The 17,131-nt window shown below is 37.1% G+C and overlaps 2 protein-coding genes across 7 annotated transcripts in view; one reads left to right on the forward strand and one right to left on the reverse strand.

Annotated features, from left to right (window-relative positions):
• The first annotated feature begins 212 nt into the window (after positions 1-212).
• LOC122403074 (annexin B9) lies at positions 213-3,153 on the forward strand. The gene is made up of 7 exons (XM_043406370.1): positions 213-348; positions 499-550; positions 910-1,291; positions 1,533-1,685; positions 1,842-2,015; positions 2,610-2,791; positions 2,876-3,153. The coding sequence occupies exons 2-7, from the start codon at positions 521-523 to the stop codon at positions 2,927-2,929; spliced, it is 975 nt and encodes a 324-aa protein (XP_043262305.1). The 5' UTR covers positions 213-348; positions 499-520; the 3' UTR covers positions 2,930-3,153.
• LOC122403069 (moesin/ezrin/radixin homolog 1) overlaps positions 389-17,131 on the reverse strand; it is a 37,524-nt gene continuing 20,781 nt past the window's right edge. For 4 of the 6 annotated variants that reach the window (XM_043406361.1, XM_043406362.1, XM_043406360.1 and 1 more), the window contains 7 exons: positions 16,610-16,732; positions 15,452-15,724; positions 15,048-15,377; positions 14,717-14,959; positions 14,450-14,625; positions 14,159-14,375; positions 10,305-14,100 (listed from right to left, as the gene is read on the reverse strand). In XM_043406361.1, the coding sequence (XP_043262296.1) occupies positions 13,936-14,100; positions 14,159-14,375; positions 14,450-14,625; positions 14,717-14,959; positions 15,048-15,377; positions 15,452-15,724; positions 16,610-16,732 (1,527 nt within the window). In that variant the 3' untranslated portion in view covers positions 10,305-13,935. Of the gene's footprint in view, positions 410-10,304; positions 14,101-14,158; positions 14,379-14,449; positions 14,626-14,716; positions 14,960-15,047; positions 15,378-15,451; positions 15,725-16,609; positions 16,733-17,131 lie in introns of those variants that run through there. The other 2 variants (XR_006259584.1, XM_043406363.1) reach the window with 2 other exon arrangements.

Raw genomic sequence — 17,131 nt, forward strand, 5'->3', positions numbered from 1 at the left:
AAAAATAATTTTTTTGGAACGATTTGAAATTTTTCAATTTCGCCGAAAAATTTCAGCACCCGCCCCCTATCGATTTTTATAGATGAATTCGAATACATGTATATATCTATCGATCATTCTACATATATCTATTACGATGTTGTCATCCATCTTATTATTCGTATCGTAACCTTTTTTCTCTTATTACTCACTCTTTCTGTGCTAGTATAGTACCTTGAAAGAACTATGGATGACGTGATGCGACATGGGTGTGACGGTGCCCATTATTGACTGGCCGGCAATCGTGAAGGAAGGATCTGATTCTACTTACCAAAAACAATCTATCAAATTTCCTTGAACATACTCATTGTAAGTGTATTTCATATACGAATGATTCAAATTGTTAAAAAATGATAAAAAATAATATCAACTTTGTAATACTGTACGATAAATTCGACCGTTTATCGTTGGTCGTTGAACGATCGTTGATTAATAAATCGATGTTTTCATTAATTCCAGATCGTTTTTCGCAAGAGTAAAAATGTCACAACAACAATATTATCCGTTTAAAGTAAGTACATTATTCCTTAGAATTTGAATAGAATTTTTTTTATGTACGGCTTAAATCAAATAGGTCTATTTATGGCTTCAAGTATTGGTCAAGAGTATTTTTAGCGTTACTTTGTTCGAAGAAATCGGTCTACGTCGATGTAGTCGATTTATACTTTTACCAAATTTAGTTTCTTAAAACTGTGTATAAGTTTCAAAATCGGGAATAAAAGACTAAAATACATTTATCACTAAAACTTATAATGCAGTAATACGAATTAAATACTGTCATTATTATTGTGCGATTATATATTTTAATATATAATATTAAATATTAATATTATAATAACATATTTTATAAATGCATACTTTGCGTTTCAGTGTACTCCTACCGTGTATCCTGCGGAACCGTTCGACGCAAATGCAGATGCTTCGCTATTGCGTAAAGCAATGAAAGGTTTCGGCACGGATGAAAAAACCATTATCGATGTACTCACGAAGAGAGGAATCGTTCAGCGACTAGAAGTTGCAGAAGCGTATAAAACATTATACGGAAAGGATCTAGTTAGCGATCTGAAGAGCGAACTTACAGGGAAATTGGAAGATGTTATAATTGCTCTTATGACACCGTTACCTCATTATTATGCTAAGGAATTGCACGACGCAGTCAGTGGACTGGGGACTGACGAGGAAGCAATTGTAGAAATTTTGTGTACCTTAAGTAATTATGGTATACGTACGATCGCAGCATTTTATGAAAACTGTAAGTCCATCGATTAATAATTAAGAAAACACTTTCTCTTAAGATGTAATCTTAACACTCGTTAGAGTATAAACAATCTACAAACAAATAAGTCTAAAATTAATCTTGTTGATAGAAAAATACTATAAGAGTATTACGAGTATTAAGTATTAAATTTAGTAGTACTTTATTTCGTGTTACATAGGGTGTAGTATCGGATACTTCTACATTAATTTCATTAACTATATTTTGTATTTGACAGTATATGGAAAAACTCTGGAAAGCGACTTAAAAGGAGACACATCAGGACATTTTAAGAGATTACTGGTTTCGCTTGTTCAAGCGAACAGAGATGAGAATCAAAGTATAGATCATGCTGAAGCTACAACAGACGCACAAGCTCTCTACGATGCTGGTATGTGTTATATCGATACTAATTTGGATTAACATATTTTTAACAGCGACAAGTAAAATGTATAGACGATAAAACTACTGTGATAATTAAAACGTAATAAATTTTATATACAAGTTAGATATATTTAAGTTTGAAAAATAATTTATTTCGTTGCAGGTGAAAAACAGTGGGGCACGAATGAATCTCAGTTTAATGCTATTTTAATAACGCGTAGTTATCAACAGTTAAGGCAGACTTTTATCGAATATGAAAAAATATCTGGACACGACATTGAAGTTGCTATTAAGAAAGAATTTTCTGGAAATCTCGAAAAAGGTCTCCTTGGGATAGGTAACTATTTTCTTTTTAATAATATGTAATATTTAAGAAAGGTTCAATTTGTTTCGTATGTACAGATTAGTTTTATTATCCAGTAATTAGTAACATAATCGTTTAGAATATATTAATAGTTGGAGAAAAATGGCCATGTTACGTTAAATAACATTTATTATCTTTTCTGTACAGTACGAGCATGTACCATTCTTCCACGAAAAGAACGCGTGTTTACATTCCCGCTTCTGTTGCTGTCAGCTGACTCACTATTGATCGATAACAGCCAATCAGCGGACAGCAGCAAGAATGCGGATGTAAACACGCAGTGGCCACTCCTGATGCAGTCCGCTGACTCACTATTGGTCGGAAACGATGACGAAGATCGATGACAGCCAATCAGCGGACTGCGGCAAGAATGGGGATGTAAACACGCAGCGCCCTCTTCTCGTGGAACTACGATACTTTGGTCTTAACTGCAGTAGCTTTAAAAATAATTGATGTACCAATAGTTACGAACAATTTTGTATTTGCAATTGTTATCTAAGTGAAATTCTTTATTCTTTAAGAATTTTATTTTTTTATATATTGACGTTATTTCTTTTTATGTAACAGTGAAGTGTGTGAAATCAAAAGTTGGTTTCTTTGCTGAACGTTTATACGATAGTATGCATGGTATAGGAACAAAGGACAGAACGTTAATACGTATTATCGTGTCTCGAAGTGAAATCGATTTAGGTGATATTAAAAAAGCTTTCGAAGAACGATACGGGAAATCGCTGGAAAGCTGGATTGCTGTATGTATTTTTACTATTTTAAATAAATTGCTTTTGTATTTATATTTTAGTTACGCAATTATGTATAAATGTTTTAAATTTTAGGGTGATACGTCCGGAGATTATAAGAGAGCTCTCCTTTCGCTCGTTTCTACATAATTGGAATGGAATATTCTAACAGGAATTATAAAGTTTGAATAATTTTTGTTGCATGGTCGTATTTAGTACAAATTATGGAAAACATGCTTGTTCCACGTGCTTACAAGTGAATTAATTGAATATATGGGTATAAAGGATTCTGCGGTTTAGTATATGTATATTTTACATGATTTTTGAATCTCTACAGCACTGCAACTATGTTATAATTTGCATTTTATATTACGCTCGAATTTATTTTTGATGAAATATTTTACTAAATCATACTGTTATATATATATATATACTTTTTTTTTTATATATATAATAGATTTATGTATTTTACAATGAAAATCATATATTTATACAAATTGTTATGAAATCTATATGAGAATAAAATTTTTTGAAACAATTTCTTTTACAGAAATACACGTTTTAAGACCCCTGATCATGTTTTAACTGTTGTACATTACTAAATTAATACGACATAAATCATTCATTATCTAGGAAGCTCGCACTGCTTTCAGACAATTATTATCTGAGATTACAAAAACGATTAAAGGAAATTTTAAAGATAGTAGAAAACAATTGTGTCCAAAAGCAAGATGACTTTATTGCGAGGTACTTGAAGTGGCCCGTCAAGCTCAACTAAGATCTGTAATGCATTTACAAATCTCAAAAAACATTTACAATTATTTTTCTAGGTCAACAGCAAGCGAAGTCCATGTAGCAACAAAGCGTATAACGTGTAAAAAATTGGTTAAGCAATACAAGATGCAAAATGAAATTATGCCACGAATGGAGACTAGACAAAAGCGCATCTGTTTAGTTAAAAATAATTTATGATACTAAAACTCCACTTTTTTGCTTTTAGAACCACTGCAAATATTATTCGAGTCAAATTATGTTTTTCAACCATTTCTCTATACATTATTTCATGCAATTAATTGGTTATAAATTACTGGAGGCGATAGTCATTTCAATATGGCGCTAAAACGTGCCGAAGCTAGTGTCGCCATCTGACGCTAGGAATTCGAACTGTTCAAATTGTGCCAGGATCACAGAATACTAAGGAGGTATGCGGAGTACAGGTACCTCCGTGTTACGCATAGCTTGATTATTCGCTAATTACTTCTTTCCTTGGGATTAAATTATGAACTTTCAGAATTTAAAAATATAGTATCGACCCTTGGCAGGATTCAAGGATACTTGTTCTAATCGTGCCATGCGTTATTTCTTCCCTGGCTTCTGCTGGCCTCAGTGGACCACAGCTTATACTTCTGACACCGTATAACGATTACTACTGACTCCTGCCTGCCTCTGCTGGCTTCTGCTGACCACTCCTGATACTTATGACAACGTATAACAATTACTACTTGCTGCTGCTTGCCACTGCTGGCCTCCGCTGGCCTCTGCTGGCTACTGCTGACCACCCCTAATGCTTCTGACAACGTCTAACGATTACTACGGGCTACTGCTAGTCTCTGCTAGTCTCTGCTGGCTTCTGCTCGCTTCTACTGGCCTCTGCTGACCACCGCTTATACTTCTGACACCGTATAACGATTACTACTGACTCCTGCCTTCCTCTGCTGGCTTCTGCTGACCACTCCTGATACTTATGACAACGTATAACAATTACTACTTGCTGCTGCTTGCCCCTGCTTGCCACTGTTGGCCTCTGCTGGCTTCTGCTGACCACCCCTAATGCTTCTGACAACGTCTAACGATTACTACGGGCTACTGCTAGTCTCTGCTAGTCTCTGCTGGCTTCTGCTCGCTTCTGCTGGCCTCAGTGGACCACCGCTTATACTTCTGACACCGTATAATGATTACTACTGACTCCTGCCTGCCTCTGCTCGCTTCTGCTGACCACTCCTGATACTTATGACAACTTATAACAATTACTACTTGCTGCTGCTTGCTCCTGCTTGCCACTGCTGGCCTCCGCTGGCCTCTGCTGGCTTCTGCTGACCACCCCTAATGCTTCTGACAACGTCTAACGATTACTACGGGCTACTGCTAGTCTCTGCTAGTCTCTGCTGGCTTCTGCTCGCTTCTACTGGCCTCTGCTGACCACCGCTTATATTTCTGACACCGTATAACGATTACTACTGACTCCTGCCTGCCTCTGCTGGCTTCTGCTGACCACTCCTGATACTTATGACAACGTATAACAATTACTACTTGCTGCTGCTTGCCACTGCTGGCCTCCGCTGGCCTCTGCTGGCTACTGCTGACCACCCCTAATGCTTCTGACAACGTCTAACGATTACTACGGGCTACTGCTAGTCTCTGCTAGTCTCTGCTGGCTTCTGCTCGCTTCTACTGGCCTCTGCTGACCACCGCTTATACTTCTGACACCGTATAACGATTACTACTGACTCCTGCCTGCCTCTGCTGGCTTCTGCTGACCACTCCTGATACTTATGACAACGTATAACAATTACTACTTGCTGCTGCTTGCCCCTGCTTGCCACTGCTGGCCTCCGCTGGCCTCTGCTGGCTTCTGCTGACCACCCCTAATGCTTCTGACAACGTCTAACGATTACTACGGGCTACTGCTACTCTCTGCTAGTCTCTGCTGGCTTCTGTTCGCTTCTACTGGCCTCTGCTGACCACCGCTTATATTTCTGACACCGTATAACGATTACTACTGACTCCTGCCTTCCTCTGCTGGCTTCTGCTGACCACTCCTGATACTTATGACAACGTATAACAATTACTACTTGCTGCTGCTTGCCCCTGCTTGCCACTGCTGGCCTCCATGGCCTCTGCTGGCTTCTGCTGACCACCCCTAATGCTTCTGACAACGTCTAACGATTACTACGGGCTACTGCTAGTCTCTGCTAGTCTCTGCTGGCTTCTGCTCGCTTCTACTGGCCTCTGCTGACCACCGCTTATATTTCTGACACCGTATAACGATTACTACTGACTCCTGCCTGCCTCTGCTGGCTTCTGCTGACCACTCCTGATACTTATGACAACGTATAACAATTACTACTTGCTGCTGCTTGCCCCTGCTTGCCACTGTTGGCCTCTGCTGGCTTCTGCTGACCACCCCTAATGCTTCTGACAACGTCTAACGATTACTACGGGCTACTGCTAGTCTCTGCTAGTCTCTGCTGGCTTCTGCTCGCTTCTGCTGGCCTCAGTGGACCACCGCTTATACTTCTGACACCGTACAATGATTACTACTGACTCCTGCCTGCCTCTGCTGGCTTCTGCTGACCACTCCTGATACTTATGACAACTTATAACAATTACTACTTGCTGCTGCTTGCTCCTGCTTGCCACTGCTGGCCTCCGCTGGCCTCTGCTGGCTTCTGCTGACCACCCCTAATGCTTCTGACAACGTCTAACGATTACTACGGGCTACTGCTAGTCTCTGCTAGTCTCTGCTGGCTTCTGCTCGCTTCTAGTGGCCTCTGCTGACCACCGCTTATACTTCTGACACCGTATAACGATTACTACTGACTTCTGTCTGCCTATGCTGGCTTCTGCTGACTGCTGCTGCCCACTCCTGATGCTTATGGCAACGTATAAGGATTAATACTTGCTACGACTTGGCCCTGCTGGCCTTCCCTCACCATTCCTGATACTACCGACATTGTATAACGATTACTACTGGCTTCTTCTTGCTTCTGCCAAACTCTGCTGGCCCCTGCTAACCACTGCGGGCAACAGCAGTGGATTCCTGATAACTTCTGTTAGCATGCAGGATGTCCACGCTGAAGTGTGACAGTCGCGATATTTCAATAACTATTGATGATACGAAAAAATTGTTTATATGTAAATTGCGGGATAAAATGGGATCTCTATTTTGGCGTAAACGAAAATTTTGTATATGTTATTAATTTAAACGATATGATGGTAAAGTTTTTCGAATGGAACTATATATAGTTTTTTAGATCATGCGATATTGCTTTTTAAGGCGAATTCTGGTGCTAAAACGGCCAAGTTTGTTGTGGAATAATTCGTTACCACCAACGCTAGATGGCGCTTATTTATCGCCCACAGGCCCTCTGGTGCTAAAACGCTCAAATTTGTCGAGAAATCCATCTGGCATGGATGATACGAACTATTCCACGACAAACTTGGGCATTTTAGCACAAGAGGGCCTGTGGTTGTAGGATTATGGTCTCGATGGGTAACGAGACGCGGCCTACTACCGCCGGAATACCAGGATGGATACTTTCTTGATGAGCAAAGACTTTATTAGAACGGAATACACCAGATCACACCTTATCCTACGGTCGCTGGCACGCAAGAGAGAGAACTCTCCCTCCACGCGGCTAGCTGCACGACACTAGCGCCGCGCAGACGCGGGGACGCGTGTAGTCCCTACATGGTCGATAAATGAGCACCATCTAGCGTTGGAGGTAACGAACTATTCCACGACAAACTTGGGTGTTTTGCCGTAGATGGCTGTGCAAATCATGTACCACCGATGGGTCACACTTCCTTCAACTTATACGCAGGGAGCATCACGGACGTACTAAACGGACATTTAGCTGGGTAAGAATGCAGTTACTTATGTAGACACTACTGTAGTTATAATAATAACAAGCTTTAGACACTGTTTATTAATTAGACTGAAGTACATATAGTCTCAAGTCAGAAGTATGAGGAATGGTCAGCAGCGGTCAGCAGAGGCCGGCGGAGGACTGTAGGAAAATTCAAAAGTACACGTAGTCGTACCTTATACATCGTACTTTTTACCTCATACTTCAGGTAAAAAGGGGTATAGTAAAGTAAAAAATACCTGGGCAGTCGAGACTTTGAATCGTATGCCGTTGACGTGAGGTCAAATGTCAGTTGTTCAAGAGCGCAAAGGCAAATATGTGAGCCTGCCTCTCTCGAGTCCCACGAGACGGTCCGAAATTACTTCGGGCAGCTTCGGAGAATCGAGAAAGAGGGCATGTGTCAGTTTGCCTTTGTCGACTTTCCGAAACTCCACGAGCTCACGTACGCGTGATCTGGCATGGGTGAGTAATGCACTCGGTGCTGAATCTGGCATCACTGGTGGCGCGGTTAGGGTTGCGGGAGAGTTAAGAAGGGGAAAAGGTGTTGATGAGGGGGAGAAGAAGTTAAAAGAGTAGAAAGGAGGGAAATAGAGGGTTTAAAAAATAGATGATAAATGGTGTTATTACGAAGCCGATAGTGCTAGTATCATACCCCCAACAAAAAAAAAAATAGAAAATAGAAATAGACATAGCGTGAGAAAGAGGAATAGGGTGTCCCCGGTACACCCGGGGCCAGTGATAGGTGGGAATTTTTGTCATGCGCACTGGAGCGTATGATCACTGCCGTATACACTTAACTAGAATTTAGGGTTCCGTTGGATCCCAGTAAGGAACAAAATTTAAGGAAGTTACAGGGAAAGAGACAAAAACAAAAAATTTCCTCTTTACCTACATGAGTTTAGCTAGAGAAATGTAGGGGATCTTCGATAAGTTAATTTTTGTGTGATTGGCGAGCATTTGAAGTAGAAAGTTCAATTTTGTACAAAACATGGGAATTCCCAACATGCACCTCTTTTTGCACTAAAGATACATCTATGGTAGCGGACGATAGGTAGCTGTGACGTCAGCTTACGCATGCGCAGAAAGAAATCCCACAAATGTCCATCCTGGGGTTCCGTCCGACATTCTGGCTGTTGCCCTCTCTTTTTAGGTCAATAGCGCCGCCACCTAGTGGCGAAAACAGTGTACTATTTCTCGACAAACTTGGACGTTCTACCGTAGATGGCGACATTGCTGTACTACCGCCATTTTAATAAATAAAACCATTGTTCGATAATTTACTAATTGCAGTATTTCCACTGTGAACAATATTGCAAGTTTAAAGTCACCCATTAACACCACAAGACAACATGTTAAATTAATACTTAAGAATTACATACAACATACTTTTTCTTAAACGAATTACACACAAAGGATACAATAATAATGAATTAAAAAAACTATGATATGATTTTTTTTATTTAAACAATGCTTAACTTTGTCTGCAAAGTACAAGTGATTTTCACATATCCTCGCACCAACATATAATATTGTTTTCAATAAAATACAATGTCTATGCGTCTCCGTGATCGTACCTTGTGTATTTTATATGTTTCTCTGTTTCAAAGTACTCGACAATACTATTACGAAGATCTTTTTTTTTTTTGTTTTAAATATAAAAACGAAATGTTCGGTTATAATTCTTGGTCGAACTTATACCGTTCGATCAGAAAATGTCGTCAACCGTTTAGATTTGTAAAAATTTATTATGAATCGGAAATGCATTTGGTCCTATTTTACTTTTACATGCTTGGGATATGTCATAAAGAGAGATGCTAGCACCGAAATATGTCAAAGACGATGCGCACCATAAGTGTAAGGTGTAAATTAATCTTTGTCAATGACCTCATGAAGGTATGCAATACCAATTTGTACATATCGCATTTCAAGCCAAAAGTTTAGCAAGGTAATTTACATATTTACAGTTATTACACGTGGAAAAAAAAAAATTAGAAATGATCTCGTATATCCATTACCTTCATAAAGAACATAGATCGTTCGTGAATCCACGTTAGGGATTTTCATACATTTTTTTTTTTTTATATATGAATTATGCATATATATATATATATATATATATATATATATAAAAGACATGCCACCATTCTTTCAAATAAATATACTTATTTTAAGTACATTCGAAACGTTGTTACAAATCCCGTGCACAATTGAAAAACCCCAACATGGATGGAAAAAAAAAAAGTAAACAATTTACACAAAAATTTTGGAATGTCTCAAAAGTACCTGTCTCTCGCCGAATGTGTTCAGTGGGGAAGAATATCCAGACAAATTTTTATAAAAATAGTATTCATCTACATCGTTTGAATAATAGAACATGACGTTGCATCGTACGAAATATGTTTTAGTTATTACGACGCAGATTTTTAATAACTTTCTTAAGAGTACAAATAGACTGACTATAAAATACATTGCTCTTTCATGTAATATTATTTCAATAATAATAACGCTACTAGATTGTAAATATTAATACAACAATAATAATAATAATAATAATAATAATAAAACACTACTAATTTGTAAATTGTAGTATTAAATATAATCAAAAAATATCTATCCTTATTTTTCCTGTACTTTTTTCCCCTTCGTGTTTATTGTAACACGCGATGATGATAATATAATTATGAATAAAGTCCCGATACAATGATCAGTGTTTTTTTTTTTTTCTTTTAATTTTTTCATCATCTTCCCTGCTTAATCAACGCAAAGATTGTATTTCATTTCGTAGTAATGCTCTTTGTTTGCATTCCGTCAAAAATTGGCAGCATTTGGAGACTATTACGTTTACTTCAGTTTTTAATGTCATTGTCGATACAATCTTTTAGAGGACAAACAAAAAGAAAAATGGACTGCGTTAAAATTTATATGGCGTACCAGACTGCCACAGATTATACATGTTCTACCCATTCGATCTTCCGTACGTTATTCTTTATTGTCGCATTCTCTCTCACATTCATTCTTTCCATGCTTTCAAGAATCGTTATTATAATAGGCGTGCGCGAGTACCCGAAGCCTCCGGCTGGGGTCTTTTTCGAGAGCTTGTTTACGACCATAAGATTTATCATAACTTTTCAAATTTAAATTTTTAATTCCATTCTAGAATTAAGTAGCCAAAGAAACAATTATTTTCGTAAACAAACCGAAAATCTGTCGAATACCCGCTCATCCCTTGCTCGATAGGTACCTAACCTTTCTCTAGGAACCACGCGATTACCTTATGTTGAAGGTATGCAATACAAAGAGTCACGCGATATCCCTATGTCTTCCTATATCCTATTATTCAATATTAGTATCTATTATTTCAATATATGTATATCAATAAAGGCCACGAGTGTGTTCAATACAAAATTATTAGTTGAATATTCGTTCGCACATTTTGCAAATAGTTCGTGCATCGTGCTTAACCATTTCTATATTTATCGTCAAGACGGATATTACCGATTTCACGTTCCATGCATCGAGTGGTCGCATCTAAGTACATTATCGATCTATGGCCAATGTGTTCTTTTAGAGTTGTAAAATAATGCTGGATACTTTAGAAATCTTTTAAAATATTAACCCTTCAAGTATCGTGTACAATATACTGAACCATAAACTTTCGTCAGTTGTCGACGTTTAACCGTAGGCAGATGTCATATTTTTCTACTTCTTAACATCTTTAACTCTTTGGGGCACGCTGGGGTTAATCCCACCTTTTTGATGCGCCGTAATGCATGGCGGGACATTTTTATATTGCAATAGCTGCATGCGCGCGCATAGGTTCACATTTCGTCTTATTTACGTAAAGCAGTTGGTAATATCTTTGACAAATGTTACAATTGTATTCTCACTTGTGTTGGCAACATTCAACATACCAATACAGGTTCATAAATTATTGCCAGCGGAATTTTTTATGTTTTTACATTTATTAATAGAACTATACCAATTTCGTTTAATTTAAAACGCAATAAAATTTCTATGCAACATGGGTCTATTTAATTATCTGAAATCCTGTGCAGCAAAGAGTTAAATATCAGTATAAAATTTAAAAGACAAGCTTTATCGTATCGCTTGAGCAGTTGCGCCGTACCTGATGGGTTAATTTATTTATTGCTTGTTCTATGTTGCAAAACATTAGTATAATAAATCGAAATCATAATAGAAATGTATATATCGTAACTGTATAGCGACCACTGTTGACGAAAGCAATCTTATTAATAGATAAATTTGATGACGCAAATATTTATACGAAATATTTCTCGGGCGAATCCTTATCAAGGACGGACTATATGCGATGACGTGATAAGAAAATAAGAATTAACAATCTGTTTTGAAAATATTCCGAGACAAGTATGTACCATTCTTCCACGGGAAGAAGGCGTGTTTACATCCCCACTCCTGTTGCAGTCCACTGACCCACGGGTATTGGTCGAAAACAGTGACGAAGATCGGTGACAGCCAATCAGCGGACTGCAGCAAGAGTGGGGATATAAACACGCTGTGCCTTCTTCTCGTGGAAAGACGATACTACTGTAACAATTACGATCAGTGTTTTAATGAAATATACATTAAACTGAAACAGTGTCTGGCCAATAAAAATGCAATTACTTTTTGAATAATAAAAAAGAACCGCAAAACTAAACAATTCCACAAAATAGTTCAGACACTGGACAGATGAAACTTATAAAATAAAAATCAGTTTTCAATTAAAAATTAATGATTCGCGAGGAAATCCACTTTGTCATGTGTTGCCCAATTAAAAATAGTTTCTTTTTAAATAATTAACGTCACTGTAGCATAATTCTTTTTGCGACACATTTTATAACTCTTTTAACAAGAACTTTTGAATGATCTCAGTGGTTTCTGCAAAACTTACATGAAACATTCAATAAATTGCGATACATTTTCAAGTATTTCAAAAAAACTTTGCAACAAAATCGATACCCCAGAAAATATTAATCCTCGATCAAAAACTTCTATTTTTAATTTTATAAATTCAATTCTCTCCTATTACTCAAAAAATTATATGCAGAGTGCTCGGCCATCCCTGGGAAAATTTTAATGGGAGATTCTAGAGGCCGAAATAAGACGAAAATGAAGAATACCAATTTGTTGATCGAGGCCTCGTTAAAAAGTTATTAACGTTTAAAGTTAAAGTGTGCAGCGCGCACGGTTGCCGTCTCATAGGCGCAACTGTAAACGTTAATAACTTTTTAACGAAGCCTCGATCAAGAAATTGATATTCTTGATTTTCGTCTTATTTTAGCCTCTAGAATCCCCCATTAAAATTTTTCCCAAACACCCTGTATAATAGATCACAAGTATTTGCATTTTCGTAAACTTAGAAAGTATGCGGTAACACAGCATGAAATATTCTATTTCTTTGCTGTATGTTTAAGTAAAATACATAATTATTAAAAGTATACTCTTATTTGAATATTTTCGGACAGATTGTATGTTATGCTCGATGACCGACAGCAATACTTTGAGAAAGAAAATACTGATGCGTCGGTGTTTAGAAATTCGTATGTAATGGGCAAATTTAAAATAATATTCAAAAATTATGTAACAAATTTTCTTGTTATTTTAGCAAGGATTGTTAAAAAAAAAAAAAAAAACAACGTTAGCTAACGCAGTTATTATCAAATTACTTTAAATATTTCGCTGCTAAAATAGCAAGAAAATTTACTTCTATTAAACAAAATATATATGTATATATATATATATATATGTATATATATGTACAGGATGTCTCATCTAAACCATCTAAACATTTCCACCAATTGGTGTACCATAAAAAATATTTAAATGTTATCCAGAAACTAATATAATGCAGATATATATATATTTTTTAATTTCAAGTTTGATTTTAATTTTCCAAGTCGAAGACGATTTTATATTGGAACGTATTTGAACATACAGACACAATAAACAAAAATATGCACTTATATGCGAAAAATAAAATGTTCTTTGCAAGGCATTGGTCTTCCAATAACATTTAAATTGCACACAAATTATTTTTTGTATCGCCACAATCGAATCAGATATTTAGGTGGAACACCCTGTACACGAATATTATTTTTTACGAAAAACTGCTTAACAGCGGACACACTGTGGTAGCATGAATGGAAGACGGCGCAAGTTGGTCGCTCGTCGCGTTCCTTGCTATTTGTGAAAAAGCTTCTACTGTACTCGAGAGTACAGAATCAACGTCGAAAAATAGCAATTACACGCTATAAACTTTACATCGTTGTAAATTGGAAGTGGTTCGTTACTCGAAGAGCATCTCAAAACAAAAATAATAAAATAAAAAAAAAAAAAAAAAAAAAAAAAGGAAAAGAAAAAATATTACTCTAAAATAATATCTGACAAGTTTTCAAAAAATTGTCCTCGTAGAGAATATTGGAGGAGAATTTAAAGGCAGGATGAAATGGACAGGCGAATAGACAAATAGGCAAACGGATATATAATTTACATATTCTCAAACTGATCGACACGACGCTTAGTATTGCCTTTACGAATCTCACGGAGCGTTTTATATTTGTCGCGACCCTGACGGACGTTTTCCCTGTGGATTTTATCCATAACAGTTTCTTTTGATTCGTCGCGTGACTGTGCTAGATCTTGCTTCAATGCCTGAAACATATTTTCGTTGCAATGCATACACGACATTTATGAACACAAAGGCACATACCTTAAGCTGATCATGAAGACGTTCATTTCTTTCTGCTAGAGTACGCCGTTCCTCGACAGGATCGATTATTGACTCGTCGGTTGCAAGATCTTTAGTAACATCGCCGTGAGGAATCTCGTCTTCGCCTTCCTCTTCGCCTTCCTCGTTCTCTTCAACGTGATGATAATGAGGCGTTGTACTGGCCTGATACGCCCTATCAGCTTCTTCTTGCCTCAACCTACTCCCAAAAAATTATCAAATTTCAATCGTATGTCCCCTGTACAGAAAATAGAAAGGAAACTGTTGTCATACTTGGCTGCTTCGCATTCTTCCTGCAGTCTTCTCGCTTCTGCATCTTTCGCCTCCACTTCAGACTGTATACGTTGCACTTCTTCTTGCTTGGCTCTTATTTCTTGTTCGAGTTTAGCACGCTCCGCCGCTTCCATTTCGTGCGACAGTTCAAGTTTCTCCATCATGACTGTGAGCTCCTGCGAACAAATTAGAAAGGAAAATTTTGTAACATTCGAATACGCTTGTCAAAAATGACCATCTGTATCTATACGTCTCTAATATATGTACTTTCTGACGATCTTCTAGCTCCTCTTTAGCCGCTTGTAATTGTTTGAGCTGTTCTTCTAAACGCCGTATCATTTCCTGTGCTTCGTTTAGTTCAGCTTGCCGCCTGTCCATTTCTTCCGTCATATTTCTGAGTCTTTCTTCGTATTCTTGCTGTTTTTTCTCTGCGCGTTCTCTCGCGGCTATTTCCAACTGTAACTTCTCTCTCTGTTGTTGCTTTGCAATTTTCTCTTCCCTCGCCTGAGCCTTTTGATCGTAAACGAAACGTACTATTTAGATCTTTTTAAACTGATAGGAAAATAGAATAAACGCACAGTCACCGAAAGAAAAGTACCTTCATCTGTTGCACATCGATCGTATCAGGTTTACGCCTACGCATGTAAAGTTCATGGTTCCCCATACACAGCGCCAGAATTCGTTTGTTAATTTTAACTCTAGTCGCGAAGAAGACAAAGTCCGGCGCTTTTTTGTCGATCGGTTTAATTATGAATTTCTTATCGTTGAACGAAATGTTCCTAATTTCGGACCATGGGAAACCAATTTTCGGAGTCAATTTGTCGTCTTTCTCGTATATGTTTAAACCCAAAGCGTCCACGCCTAACCAGAGATCCGTACCTTTTTTATTACGAATTTCGAAATAGTTCACACCGTACATTTCCAAATCCTGCAAAAGAGAATGTTAATATTTTCTTTCTTTTTCTTTTTTTTTTTTTTTTTCGTACAATTTGTAATTGTTACCTGAGCAATTTTTAAATATTCCATCATAGCATCTTCGCGTAACATTCCACGATGTTCTTGCCACCAATTGGTGATCGAACTTTCCCACTCTTCTTTGCTCATCTTGTGCTGATCCATGACACGTTGTGGCAGCAAACGATCATTAATCAAAAAACCGGCAGTGTGCGTACCTTTTTGGAAATCTCCGTGTCTCGCTTGTACCGCGTAGGAGGCTAACAATACAGATGTTTCCGGGGGACAGTAGATTTCATCCGTGAGAATGGCATTTTTCACCTGAAAGATATGTTTTATTTAACGGTTTCATTCCTCTTCTGTACAAATAATACAATAAAAAATGGTATATTCCTAGCAAACGGACCGTCATTCGATTCGTCTAATTCAGTACATTATTAATATGCATTTCATTCACAGGTAGAAACAAGTGACTGTCGTTACTGTGTTCATGGTGTAAATTATAAATGCCAGAAAGTCAAATGCTAATTTGTTAAACACGTATCGAATGAAATTTCTGCTATTTCTGCTGATGTTTCATTGAATAAATCCCCATTTTCCTGTTAGGTACATTTACTAAATACGTAATGGCTCAGGTATCCAATGAAGTTACCCTTCTTGAAAATATAAAATATTGATAGTATTATATGTTATAAAAGAGATTAAAGAATGTGTGGCATGCCTCCGAGTGGTCTCAATTTAATTCGTATAAGCATCAGTAATGGGATCTTCAAAATTGACGCTGTGATTAATTTTCAAATGGCCTCTGTGATATTGTTCTACGACAAAATGTAGATTCATCAATCTGAACAATCTTCTCTACTCTTCAAATTGCTGCGCAGAAATTATACAGCTAATCGACCATTATTTGTCTTATGAAATAAGACCATTACGAAACAGTATTTTTATTTAATTTTAGTTATATAATAAGATGACATTGCTCATAATTGTTTGTTAGCATATATGTTAATTTTAAGACATCTGTAGCTAAGTTAGGTTGCACCTGACCTGACAAATTAGCATTTGACTACCTGGCATTTATAATTTACACCATGAACACGGTAACGACAATCATTTGTTTCTAGGAATATTCTTAAAAAATACATAAACTATATATGAACGCAAAATTAGTGATTTATTAGTGATTGATTGTTTAGTTTTTCATACCTGAAGATAGAACAGACGCAAAGTAATGTCTTGAATCAATTCCTCCGCAACGTCTTCGGGGTAGAACTTGGCACGGAACTTGAACTGCAACGGAGTTTCCTTTTTGACTTCCTGGTTCATCACCTGAAACGTGTATTATACGATTAACAATCATAAATATTAAAACGGTCGAAAAATAAACAGCAAACATAATCAGAAAAAAGAAGAACGTGCAAAGGTGTGTTACGTATGACATAATTCAAAGATTAACTGATGACAGACACATGATTGATACAATTTATATTATATTTTCTGTGAGGTATTGCAAGAACAGAATTTGAATTGAGAACAAATCGATTTAATTTATTGTCATCTGGGATTAAAAGATGCTGATGAATTTAGAGGTTAGGTTCTCTTATTGGTATTGCTGAAAGATATGTAAACGCGATAGAAACGAGTACAGATGTTTTATTAATGGTAAATAACGATTGATACAATTTCTATTATATTATCTGTGGAGCATTGCAAGAACAGAATTTGAAT

This window comes from Colletes gigas, unplaced genomic scaffold (genome assembly GCF_013123115.1).
Source record: "Colletes gigas isolate AHSC1104 unplaced genomic scaffold, ASM1312311v1 Colletes_gigas_Sc00043, whole genome shotgun sequence".
In the NCBI taxonomy this organism is placed as follows: Eukaryota; Metazoa; Arthropoda; class Insecta; order Hymenoptera; family Colletidae; genus Colletes; species Colletes gigas.

Excerpts from the sequence above, each read along its gene's own strand:
- LOC122403074 (XM_043406370.1), top strand. The coding sequence starts at position 521 with ATGTCACAACAACAATATTATCCGTTTAAA. Across the intron at positions 1,686-1,841 it reads ACAAGCTCTCTACGATGCTG|GTGAAAAACAGTGGGGCACG; the intron begins GTATGTGTTATA and ends ATTTCGTTGCAG. Across the intron at positions 2,792-2,875 it reads CGCTGGAAAGCTGGATTGCT|GGTGATACGTCCGGAGATTA; the intron begins GTATGTATTTTT and ends TTTAAATTTTAG.